The sequence below is a fragment of the Strongylocentrotus purpuratus genome, unplaced genomic scaffold (assembly GCF_000002235.5).
Source record: "Strongylocentrotus purpuratus isolate Spur 01 unplaced genomic scaffold, Spur_5.0 spur5_scaffold_5, whole genome shotgun sequence".
Lineage (NCBI taxonomy): Eukaryota > Metazoa > Echinodermata > Echinoidea > Camarodonta > Strongylocentrotidae > Strongylocentrotus > Strongylocentrotus purpuratus.
The window spans coordinates 19,767,928-19,781,752 of record NW_022145611.1 but is presented as its reverse complement, the minus strand read 5'-3'; the positions used below and the strand labels follow the sequence as shown (position 1 = coordinate 19,781,752).

The 13,825-nt window shown below is 34.9% G+C and overlaps 1 protein-coding gene across 1 annotated transcript; it reads right to left on the bottom strand.

Moving 5' to 3' along the window:
• Positions 1-3,119: 3,119 nt before the first annotated feature.
• Positions 3,120-13,682, bottom strand: LOC105444887 (ribonuclease Oy-like). Its single transcript, XM_030999517.1, has 7 exons — positions 13,553-13,682; positions 12,529-12,601; positions 11,539-11,606; positions 6,990-7,103; positions 5,972-6,092; positions 4,858-5,537; positions 3,120-3,920 (listed from the first exon to the last, which is right to left on the bottom strand). Exons 3-6 carry the CDS (start codon positions 11,589-11,591, stop codon positions 5,382-5,384), a joined length of 444 nt encoding a protein of 147 aa, XP_030855377.1. The 5' UTR covers positions 11,592-11,606; positions 12,529-12,601; positions 13,553-13,682; the 3' UTR covers positions 3,120-3,920; positions 4,858-5,381.
• Between the last annotated feature and the right edge of the window lie 143 nt (positions 13,683-13,825).

Sequence of the window (13,825 nt, the reverse complement as noted above, 5' to 3'; positions counted from 1 at the left end):
TAACATTTTATGCATGAGTGAACAGGAATTGCATTTTTTATTGTAGCACTGTAACTTCCCAGGTAGACTCAGTGGTGTGTTCATGGGAGTCAGGATGGGGTGATGGTACATGTTGTAATTTCCATGTTACAAACTGTTATTCTCTTACATCTGTGACTTTGAATAAAAACCTTCACCCCACATTTCAATTATTGTAAGATTAGTTGAACATATCATTGATTTACTCAATACCCAGGTAGGGTTAATGTAAATTGAATATTCAAATACGGTTTGTTGAAAAAAGGAATGTCCAAGATGTCGGCTACTTATTCTTCAGGTAAATGGTAACTGAAATGTGGGGTGAAGGTTTTTATTCAAAGTCACAAATGTAAAAAATAACAGTTTGTAACATGGAAATTCCAACATGTACCATCACCCCCATCCTGACTCTCATGGACACACCACTGAGTCTACCAGGGAAAGTTACAATGCTACAATAAAAGTTTGGTTTAATAAACCATGAAATTCACTGAGCAAATCATGAATGTATCATATCATCCTCAATGTTGTAAAGGATTTACCTCTCACACATTGGAAGGCTAATTCCTGCGCAACCTAATTTTCATACCCTTTACAAAAGTGAGCAGTGCTCACCCAGGCATGAATTATGTTCAAACTTTTTGGTGTCATATGAAAGATAAGTTTATGAGCTTTCCATACACATCAAACTTTTCCCCCTAGAATCATATAATTGTTATTCGGCAGCCATTTCAAAAGTGTATAGTTTTTTTCGGGACACACTGTAGAGATATAATGAAGTGGTGATGTTGACATACAATGGTTTTGGCTCACAGTGAATATTCAATTACAATGTATACAGGGTGTCCCTGAAAAATTACAATTATGACCAAATGAAACTTGCCACTGCGAGCAATAGATTAATATCATTTTTTGACACAGCTGTGACCACAGAACTGTTTACTCTGCAACTAAACAACAAACCTTTAATGAGGTCACCATCTGATAAATAAGTAGAAGCCTATGATATCACTTGATAAGAGCAAACATTTGTTTAGGCCAAAATGATTTTCATGCACTCTTTAGTGTATTTTTTCTCACATGTTTTCAAGCCATAGTTTATCAATGAAAATATCACAATTTGTGCAACATTTAACGCTTAATTTACCATATATCAAGACCATGGAAATATTTCAAAATGTTGGAAATAAAAAAATTAAAGATCCCAACTAGCCAAGAGGTAATAGACTAGCAATTCAGTCCAATTTGTCACAATTATGACCATGTGAAACTTGCCACTACGAGCAACAGATTAATATCACTTGTTGACACATCATGCATGAGACCACAGAATTGTTTACTCTGCCACACTAATATAAACAATGAAACTTCAATGAGGTCACCACCTGAACAATAAGGAAGTAGAAGCCCATGATATCACATGATAAGAGCAAACATTTTTTGAGGCCAAAATGCTTTTCGTGCACTCAATGGTGTATTTTTTGTTCCCACATATATTTTTTTTCAAGCCATTTTATATCATCTAATACCCATGTTCAGGAAATTGAATATTGCACACAGTTTGTGAAATAAAGGGATTCCGATTCTTTTTAGACAATTTCAATTACTGGTAAACAAAATGATCAATCAGTCTGAAAAGTCATAAAGATGAATAAGAATAATACAAATAATATTTTGTTTACCCAGAGATAACCTATTAACATCAATGCTGTTCTTCATGCGGGCCAGGCTAGAATAAAAATATATTCTTTGGACACTTTGTTTGCAAGATTGTTTTGCAATCACAGATTGATTAACTCGACTTGAACTTATATAGGGCTACAGGTATCATTTCCTCAATAAAGAGGGAAGTTTTCATAGTTTGATAGATAATATCTCTCTTGTCATGGGATATTTATCACTTTGTTTAGTATTTTATTCCTGGTTTATTCCTCTTTAAAATGATCCAAAAAATCAAGTTAAAATCATTCATTTTGATAAGTATCAAATTGTACCAGCAGAAATTGAAATAGACTTGTTGAACAGATACATAGTCCCCACCTGCATTTCTAAGCAGAAAAACCCTCTCATGTAAACGAGTATTACAGTGGCAATGATGTCATATACTGTAGAGGCCGATTCCGTCATTACGTTAATGTTTCTGCTGGACTGTATTTACAGAAGCAAAATGAAAGTTTCCCATACTTGAGATTTAACCAAAACAAAACATGCCTAAACCTCAATTGAGTTTTGATACCATTGTTCTAGACATCTCAACTCTGTAATAGGAGTAGGACCAATATAAAATGCAGGAAAACTGTGCATTACCGGGTGCATTATAAAAACTTTAAAAAAACTTTTAAAAAAAAAAGATCTCTTTAAAACTTTACTCCTAAAGACAGTTGGGTTCTTGATAATAGTCAATAAAACATTTACAAGTAATAAAACTAATGGCAATGACTTTTACTCACTACCCATTCATCAATTTTCGATGACATTGAATCATTAATAAGATAATCTCTATGGTTATTAATGGCTCATCCTGCTTTCAATTGACACAAAACCAAAACCTCAATCTCAATCCTTTTCATTTCATATAGTTCCCACGAATCATGACATATACATGTATATATGGCAGCCAAAAATGATCCTTACAAAATCCCCAATATGCAAATGCAAATTCCTGTGATGGAAAATCATGCTAGCAAAATTAATCTTAGATGTTAAAGCTAATCTTGAACTCTGGTATTGTTATGATTTATTCCGGATTGTTTATCCTGCAGTAGATTGGTTGTTTAAACACAGTGAAATAAAAACAAACGCACACAAACTTTATACTGGGCATCATCTTCGATAAAAACCACAACTTCCCTTTGCACTATCTATAGTATATGGACATGTGTTACTACCCATATTTCCTTATCTTTCTATGCTCATTACTCAGCCACTATACATTTTCTACCAAAATTGTTTAGCCGCATCATTTATTTGTAATCTTGAACATTCAGTATAAGTTTCGTTAACTTCTGTGAGAATTTATTTTTTATATTTACCAGAACACAATTTTATCTTTAAAAAATGCAATCACACATTCGTAACAAGAAAGATAAACAGTCATAAAATAGGTGTATAAACATATTCAGAGATACTTCCTTGTTTTTTAGCATAATCTTTGCATTTCATTTTAATGCCCTGTAATAGAGCTCTTATAAACTATATCAAACTAATGTAAACACAGAGAAGGAATACAAGTACTTGAATATTTTGATAAAAATTGTGTAATCTCCTGGCAGTTACAGCTAAGCCATTCAGATGAATGTAAGAGTTCAATATATTTGTAGAACATGATTTTTCTGCCAAATTTCATAGATGACCATTTAATCCTAAAGCTACGTTACATGAGCAACTGAACTTTACTTATTATTATTATCTGCTTAATTATTCCTTTAGGGAATTAAGGCATGATTTAAGCATATATTTCATCATTACAAAATAATTTGCATAGAAATTAGTCAATTACCCCTTGATACAATTGTACATACATATTCAAATTTCTCTCTGTACGCTCCTAAATCATAAATGTCACATTCCTTCTCCAAGAGCAGGAGAATAATAAACATGAAAGAATCATACATTCTAACTTCTAAGTCAGAAGTACAGTATTAAAACAATAAAATGTTACTCATTCCCCACCTCTCTCTCTCTTTCACTATTATTCAACCTCTTTCATTTGCCATCCGTCTATTTCTTACTCTCTCTTTCCCCTTCTCTCTCTCTCTCTCTCCCATTCTGTAATATATATGAACATGTCAAAAATTTGTGAAAACTACTATACCAGGAAACAATACTTAAACACATGATGAAACCTTTCAGACCGTATATGAATCAAATAGCAGTACATGATAACTAAAATATTAAGATACCTTAAAGGTGAAATTCAAAGAAGATCACAAATATTTCAACTAATGTATCACTAGAAACTGGTAAGCTAACAGATGGCCATCGTACAAGTTTTAGGTCAACTACATATCGGGTGATTTAAAAAAATACAAATACAACCACCTCCATAGCAGCTGGGATCTACTAGAGATTCGCCGGAAAAATACCGATGTTTTAATGACGTCACTATATGGACCAACACTGCCCAAGCAGACGACATCCCATAGAGAAAGAACATAATTGCAAAGCTATTGTTTCTCAAATTATTATGAGTTTAGTGTATATAAATGTAATGGCATGTCAAACCATTCAAAAGGGGATATGACCTGATTCTGATAACTAAAATCTTTTGCTTGTAAATACACAGAATAGGGGTTAATTTACAAACAAAGAAACCAGACTTTCAAATTGAAAACCCCCCGGAATGATATTAAGGACGGCAATTGTTCCCTCTTGAAACGCCGAACATACCCCGGTGTGTGCAGCTGAATATACAATGGCGTCTTATTTTGTTTACAAGCGACAGATTCCTTTATTTTTGTAGCGCTGCATTTTTCATCAAAATAAAGCCATGCGCGGGGTTTAGAGTGAGGCAATAAATGATACATTTAGTCTGACGATAGTGAAGTAAGAGAAGGAACTCGAGAGAAGATAAAAACACAGGCACTGAAAATGTGTGAGATGTCATGGGACATCGTCTGCTTGTGCAAGTCATGTCCATACTGTGATCTCACACATCTCAGCAGCGTTCGGAGAGCTCTTCAGGTGCTATGCCGGGGCTGTATTTAAGTGTTTTGTAATTTATAATAATTATTACTTCGAACGTTTTCAAGCATTGAATTTTGATAACCTTGTCGAATGAAAGTTTCAACTTTGCAATAATGAAAATAAAGTTAGTTTTTAAAATCAATGAATATCAACTTTAATTAATCACATAAAGAATTGCACAGAATTACGTATATATAATAGCTAATAAATTAAAATAAAATATGTACTCCTGTGTGCCATCAGTGCTTTGACATGATGGTATCCAGGAAGTACATGAATCTATTAAGGCTCCTCATAGCCCTTTTTCATATCCTGTATCACTACCGGTACCTCTTAAACACATGATTGGATTACACAATACTAAATCACATGACAAATCACATGACTGAGTTCCATTAGAGCAGGTAATAAATAAACACCTTGAAAGAAAGTCATTACAATCTCAAAGATCGCTTACTGCAATAGCTAAAGGAAAAATGGATTCTTTTAAATTACACGAAAGCTCGACATGATTCTAAAAGTTCAGGCAAGATGTATTGAAAAGTGGACTGTATAAGACAGATACGTTCATAAATGTATGTCTCATTCTAGATTAACATCATTACAAGGGAAAACTAGACACAATAGGGATGTTCATGCATGGTAAGGCAACAGTGGAATGGGTGAAAAGGTGCCTCTCAATTCACAAGAGGATAGAAAATGACCTTATCATTTTCACAGCTCTCTTCCCCCAGGCTTGATTTCCGCATTGAGTTAAGTCCGACGCAGTTAACCGGGTTGAACTGTTTGTCCAAACAGATTTCAACTTGCGATAGGTACACGAGTTGAGTCTTCTACAGAGTAACAACAAAGGAGAAATGGTTGAATGAGTAACAGTTTTAAAACTGAAAGGGATGAAGCAGTACGGTAGACGAACTGAAATTAAGCCACAGCAAACTTTCTTAAGTCTAAAATGATTTTAGGTAAAAGCTGACAGTAGTTTTTGTCTTACTTTGTTATCAGCGAGAAATAGTACTGAACAACCCATGCTCCGGTGACTGGATGAATTCTTCACTTGTACCCTGGACACAACCAACATATGCCTCATCCTACCCCTACCCCTAACCTGAAACCTAACTGCTTCTCATTTGAGTTATGCACCACGTAGACACAATTAACTTTGATTTTTCGCCAGCTTTCAGTTACGACTGCTTGTAAACATACAAAAATGTAGCCAATATCTAAGCAATATGCTTATTTGAATAGAAGATGATATAATAATACTTACATGATCATATACACAGGTGACAGTAGGATCTGTACCAATAACACTCTTCACAGCATTAAAAATTGTTGGGTAGTCATAGCTATTTGTTTTAGAAGGGACAATTGCACTAGCTTCAAGCATCCTGTAATTGTATAGTTAAAAGAACAAAAATAAAACAACTTTACTTGTTAAAACAAAAGTAATACACTAGCTATTTAAAAACTAATTCATCATGTATTTATCATATGTCTATCAACTTTGGGACACTTTATGACAAATTTATATTTGTAGCTATTTGTACATAAATGATGATAAAGAAGATGATGATGATGATCACAACAGAATCAAACAAAATAATGTAGACATGATTGTGGTATGTGATAATCACCACATACATCGCATGGGACACATCTATTGAACTAAAGGGAGAAGAACAAAATCCTGAATCCTGGCTATTTAAACTTTAAGATCCTTAGCTAGATACAATGGCAGACCAAATTTGCTTACATGTATATTTGCATTGTTTTTATTTCCAGGAAATCACACACATTTCATGATCTATGAATTTCCCTGATTAACAATCAACAATCACAATGCGACTCAGAATGGAACATGATACATTTTACTTCAATTTATTTCATTGAAAACCATGGAAGTACAGTAATATCTACATATCTGTCACAAGTACCTTTGATTCAAGTGGAAACTAGGAGATCAAATTTGTCAAGTTGCATATCTACTTCCTTGATATCACCAATACAGGGCATCAAGGACATTCAACTTTTTTAAGATAAGAAAATATATATATATAATATACAGTAGGCTTGCGGTTGCACCATGTGAGAGAGAGGGAGGATTGGGAAGTCCTGAAAAGGATTGTTGGTGTAGTCTTGAAAAAAGACTGTTGGTTATCTTTCTTAGCTTATAGTTCTAAGGACAACTATAGCGCCGGTTGGAGAGGATAGGTGGCGGGAGTGGGTTGGAGAGGATAGGTGGCGGGGGTGGGTTGGAGAGGATAGGTGGCGGGAGTTGTTCTTACCCTTTGATGTCAAACTGTTTCCTAAGAGTGAGGGTCTTTTGGAAGTAATTCTTCTCTCCATAGAGAGCTGGTAGCAATGAAGCACATGTGCCATGCTTATCCCATTCATGTGACCTGGTAGAGGAAAACAAAAGACATCTCAACTGTGAGAGAGTGGTACAGTGTATACTGCCTAAATTTGTAGTAAAACATGAAAATAATTTGGAAGAATACCAAGAAGAAACCTGCCCCTGAAAAGTTTCACTTTCTTTAGATCATGAGCTTTCATTTGACATGCAATGTCTATATTAATCAATGTCTATTTTAAAAACTCGATAGGATAGCAAAGTTCAATTCAGTACTCCCACTACTATTTCTACATGTACTTCAACTACCCGGTACCACTTCAACTAACCAAAACTACTTTAGATACAATTAACCGCAACATGCCCCTGACATCATGCTTTTGGTAATAAATTCCCAACACTCTTTTAGTCAATCCTTATCAGTTATTGTGAAACGGATTCTATGGATTTGGGGATTATTATGTTGGATATTTTGATGCCATTTGGTATTATGTCAGTAAGTCAATCACCCTGACATTTGTAATAAAAGAGGATAGACAATAAACCAAACTGAAAAATGAAAGAGAGTTATCACTACATTGCACTTTCAAAAAATTATGGCAGGGGGGAGTCCACATTTTCTCGAAATCAAAACTATGATGCTGTGTTTTTTAACTATGATTTTGTATAAGGATTTTTGCATGAAAATATAGAAGTTGGTTTTAATGCAAACTAAATATAAGGGAGACTGGGTACATGTATTTTCACAGGTAAATTACTCAAACAGGAACTATGAACTTCAATACATGTGGCTAGAATGGAATTTTGGCACAATAACAACTTTGAAAAAAGGTAACAATGAATTAAATTCTCCAATGATCCTATTATTCAATTGTTGTGCATCGTTTCTGTAGTACTGTACATGTATGTAGTCAATGTTATGCTACGGTCACAAATGTTCGTACGAACGATTCGTTCGTACGAATCTCCCTGTTTTTAACGAATTTCAGAATTCGTAGAGATTCGTAGACGGTACATAGTTTCTTACGGAGTTCGTACTAACGCCGTTTAATTCGCAAGAAGAACTTAAGGCCTTCTTGAGAAACGAAGTGATTTTCGGTTATACAATGGCCCTAGAGTTCGTACGTTTTTTCGTAAGAACGCCTTGAGTTCTTCTTACGTCAGACTTACGGCCATCTTACGAGTTTTGATCTCGCAAGGTGGTCGTACGTGTAACTCACGGCATTCACAAGTCATTCGTAAGAAGATCTTACGATTTTTTTAAATATTTGGTCGGGTTGCAAAAAAAGCGCTGCTGTATACGGTCGAAAATTTGAGTGTTGAAAGTTTGATATTTCACGATGGCAGTATTGCCAAGAAGACTACAACTGCAACTCTATCAAGTGATTCTTGAACTTACTGTTTTTTGTTCTCCATATTTTTCCCTCCACAGGGATTTTATTGATTTTCATTTGAAACAAATTAACAAATATATATTCAAGGTAATTTACATTTATAACATTAATACAATTGGTTTAGTACAATCACATAGCAGATGTATAACTGTTTCAATCTGTTCATTACAAAACGTACATTCTTTTCTTGGGACTAAATTCATTTTAAACAGTAGATAGTTCGTATATAATATGCGTTGCAAAACTTCAAACTGAAACCATCGTAAGCCCACATCAATGATAAAATTAAATCCAATAAAACAATATGTTTCCCAACTCTTATCATTCAGGTCGAAATACACGTTTACATAGTCCTTTTCTTCTCTTTAAAAAAGTTGCATAGATATGTAAACATCCTTTAATACATTTTATAACAAATGTCATTGTATCTGGGAAAGAGGTTGTGGCACCATGTTAAAAAATAGTACAATTGTTAAACCCTTGTCTAATTGCATCGCATAATCCACGATAAAAAAGAAAATTTATTTGAATATTATACTTTTCTTGGAAATGTTTCAGAGAAAAAAAAAAAAAACATTTGCCTCTAAAATATCATTGACAAAGCGAACTCCCTTTTGACACAATTTTATATTATATATTGAGCTATTACCTATTTTAATGTTATCATTATTCCATAAGGGTTGGCAAGAAATGTTATCACAAGAGCGTACTGTAAGCCATGAACATTTCTTTCCAAAAAAGGTTCTTTGTTTTACCTGCCAGTTCCCGAAAATAATTGTTTACTGTTAGCATATCTGTTACTTCCTTTATTATAAAAGCAGCCATGTTCACCGAGGAAGTCAACAAGTTTTTACTCTGTGGTGGCATCAAAGTCATACTTCTCCTTTCTTAGTTTCCCCGTTGCCTCATCTTCATCGCTATCAAACTGCCGTCTTGATGGTTCTCCCTCCTCGTCGTCTTCATCTTCCATCGCCTCATCCCGGTCGCTTTCGATGGCTTGATATTATTGCTTGATATTATTGTTGCTGCTCTCCTCCTCTTTCTCCTTCCTCCTCATCTCTTTCATTACGTTTGTTTCCCTTTCCTCTCTTTCCTCCAACGGAGTTCCCCTTTGGTCCCATATTTCTTCGACAGGGGGGCACCCTCGACGACACTATGAACAGGCGCACCGGAAGCAGTTTAGGATTGGGGGTGGGGGGCAAACATTTCAGGGGCTCACCTTCCAGGGGCAATGGCGTAATGAGCAAAAACGTTTGGAAGGGGGAGCAGAAGAAAAATCTGCATCACCACCACTCTTACACGTAAATTCGCGTGGGGTCGAGGGGCTGAGCCCCCGGAAGCTCAGATATTTTTAGATATTTAACTGCGGTCAGATGAGCATCCAGGGGACCGCCTCAGGGCCCTTAGTGGGGTCCGAGGGCGGAGCCCCTGTAAGCTCTTGGGTTTTAATTAGGCATTTAATTACGGTCAGATCAGCATATTTTGATACCTTATTTGTGACATTGGCAGGTCACTTATTTTTTCTCTCTTTCTTTCTTTTTCTCTGTAACATACTTTTTCAAAAAGTGAGGGGGCTCGAGCCCCCGAGCCCAGCTGTTCTGCAGGCCCTGACATGAAGGCTTTAAATAAGCATATTTTTCGGCCGACTGTAAATTTAGGAATTTCTAGTTTTCCAACAAACGCATCAAAAGGTATGACTTACAAAAAAATTGAGAAAAAATACCGGAAAACATATCTTTTCAGTAACATTTGTAAATCACTGCATGGTATCGAATAAGAAATAACAATAAAATCAGTACGCCAGCGTTCAGGGGCTCATGTCTTCTCACCCCAATACCAAAAAACACAAATGCTTTCCCATCCTCTCACAATAATTCGACGATATGCCCGTATCGCTATTATAAAAACCTCTATTGATAAATAAAGGTTACATGCGGAATGTTTAAGAAATTTAATTCCTGTTAACTTTCCTTTTCTTTGAATGGAATGTTATGCGTGATATAATTCAGGTTTTACCAGGTTTGCCCCCCCCCCCCCCCCACCACTTTTTGGTTGGCCGGGGCGGGGCTCTATGATTATGAACATAGTGAGGATTTGAACTTCACGCGCTTGGCTTTATAACCGCTAAAAATCAAAATTAGCATACATTGTGTACGTACACCTTACGAGCACCTTACGAACGCCTTACAAACGCCAGGAGTCGTTCGTACGAAGACCATAAGAATCTCCGCTCGTAAGGAGTTCTTACGAACGCCATAAGAGCCCTCTATGAACAACATGAGGCGTTCTTACGTTCATCGTAATAATTTGAAGCTTCTAGAATTGTCCCTCGACCCTACGAAATGTACGAAGATCTTGCGTGGTTCTTATGATGTAATTACGGCGTCATTACGGCCGCCTTACGAAGAGAGGGTTTCGTACGATGCTAAAAAAAATCTTGGACCAGACCATCGACCAATTTGTGATCTTACGAACGGTCTACGAACGGTCTACGAACGCTGGTTTCGTACGGCCTTCTTAAGAAGATCTTACGAAATGGTCTGAAAATCGTTCGTACGGCGTTCGTAACAGCCCGTAAGGGTATTTGTGACCAAGGCATTAGTTGAGGTGGTAGAAGTACTAGTACACTATAGGTGTACCATGTTTTATATATAATGTTTTCAATGTTTATATAACAACTCCTTATCTCTCTTCCCTACTTCCTACTTTCCTCTTTCTCTTCTTTTCATACATTACATTTATTTGCACTTCTCTTTCCTCTTTCAATTTATCTCTCTAGTGAAAGATGCTTTTCTTTCTTTCTATTTTTTGCCTTCTTTGCCTTATCTTAACTGAGAAGGGCAACTGAATTTACAAGAAGTGTTTCCTTAATCAAGCTCCTGTATCAATAAAGAAATAGGGAAGTAAGCTAAGTATATCAATATCTGTAAACAGCATACTCTTTATAGATTAACCTTTGAATACTAAAGCAATAATAAAACCTGGCTGGGTTATAAGGAAACTGCAAGATATACAGACAAAAGGAGCAAAACGTTGTATTTAACAAGTCAGAGGAAATTGAAGATACAATCTTGAAAAAGAATAACTTACCACAAGCTATCATATGCCTCATCTGTAATACAGTTTGGCCAACTTGCATTCATCTCAGCTACAAGGCCCTTTCAAATCAAAATAATATGTTTAAAATGTTAAATCAATGAAATGAGCATATCCAACTTTTGATCAGACACCTGCTAGGGGCTGTATTGCATCAGAAATGTACATGCAGGATAACCAGTAGGGTTGAAATGAGGTTTAAGGTTAGATTTAGGAGTGGAAATAAGGTTGAAATCTTGGTTGAAGAGCAGAAAATTGGATTACATGTAGTTTATTAGAAATTGAACACAGGCAATTGTTGCCAAAACATGGGTTGTATTATCCTTCATTTACTGTACATGTACATGTAGATATTACATGTCATCCAACATTCTCTTGATATTACCAGCATGTATTTCAATTACAAACAGGTGTTAGATCCATATGAAAGGTGTCTTGTATCAAACGAAATAACATTAGTCAGAGATAGTTAAATCACATTTATGTAAAACATAATCTCACATTCAATCCTTTTCTCTTTCGGCATATTCACAACCAAATCTACACTTTGGTCAGTTTGGTGGTTAATAACAATTTCAAAACCTGTGTTTCATTTATTAACTATCATGTCAATTCATGGTATGAAGCTACAATGTGTTGCTTCATTAGTTATATAAATTCATGAAAGGGGGGGGGGGGTCAATATCTTGTTTCACTTATCAATCATGTAAATTCATTCATATTATCTTCTAAATTCAAGGAAAGGCGATACAATATTTGACTTTCAGTAATTAATCATGCAAATCGTTAAAGGAATCTTTAATGTCTTGTTTCAATTATTAATTCACATATTAAAGATTCAAGATCATAACAATTGAATAGATGATGAGGTTTTGAGTAGTTAATATAGTTTATAATGACAGTCTGGAACAATTTGAATACTTTCTTATAGTGCAATAGATATTAATATGGAACAACTAAAGTTGATTTCTATGGAATACTTACTGATATTTTAGTTACATCAAACTTCCATGTACTGTTGCAATTTTCAGGACCTAGTTTACCAGGATTAGATGGCCTAGTTGCATGAAAGGAAAAATACATATATATTTTTTTATAATGATTTCTTATATTCTTAGAGAGAACCAATCAAACAAACAAAAATGAAGACCAATCAAAGCAACACAGATAAACTTGCTCTGTGTGGTTAAGGTTCCATGTTGATCAAAAACGTTATTCAAAATATCAGCTCCAAATGAAAGTCTGTAAACAGATATTGCAGGTTCAATACACTCTAAATTTAAAGTATAATCCAATTCTGTGTAGAAATTAACGAAAATTCATGCAGGGTTAATAATAAATCATTTTATCCCCTTAACCTCATTAACATTTTACCATTTCTCAAAAAGTATTTACGGTGATATTATTATTTTTGTGAATGTTCCTCCATAATGTCACAGGCAATTTTTACATGTAGATATTGAAGATGAATTAAATACTAGAATTTATAAATCAAATATCATAAATCCTTGCATGAATATACTGGATCAACTGATACAGATACATTTAACAGTCATTCATCTATCATCAGACTACACAAAGATAGCACAATTCAAGGTTACTTATCTTATTATTTAAAAATTAATTGAAATTTCTCCCAGGAAGCATTACATTTATTATCAAAAAATACTTATCTCATGTTTTCTAAATTTCAATTTCACATACATGTATATACTTGATAGTTTTTCCTGCATTTCAGAATTCACAAATATTGTCCTAAATTCTGAATCTTGACAGAATAAATAATGTTAGCTTCCAGCCAGAACAAAATGTTCAACATATAAGACCATTCCAAGACAAAATGGGCCTTGACCTGAGAAACAATGCTGTGTATATATTACAGCTCAATGAACATCCTCATCATCGACAGTGTCAATGCTGCTGTAGCCATTTGCCTTTAAAATTTAAATATGATAATTTTTTTTGTGTGCACTTGCAAAGATATATGCCCATTAACATCAAAACTTACCATAAGCCATGAATCGTCCAATCATCGATCCCTGCAGGAACTTTACATTCTCCTGCTTCTTTATAATCACGGCCGTCCTTGAAGATAATAAACAACAAAAGCAAACAAAAATTAATATACTATGCGTAGCACAAATCTACCAGGATAAAAGTATTTTTTTCTACATAACAAAGTCCATTATTTGAAACCCACCCTATTTTCATAAGAACCAATGCATTCTGTATTAAGAAACTGTTCCAAATATAATATGGCTCTCTACGCATACCCTGGCTT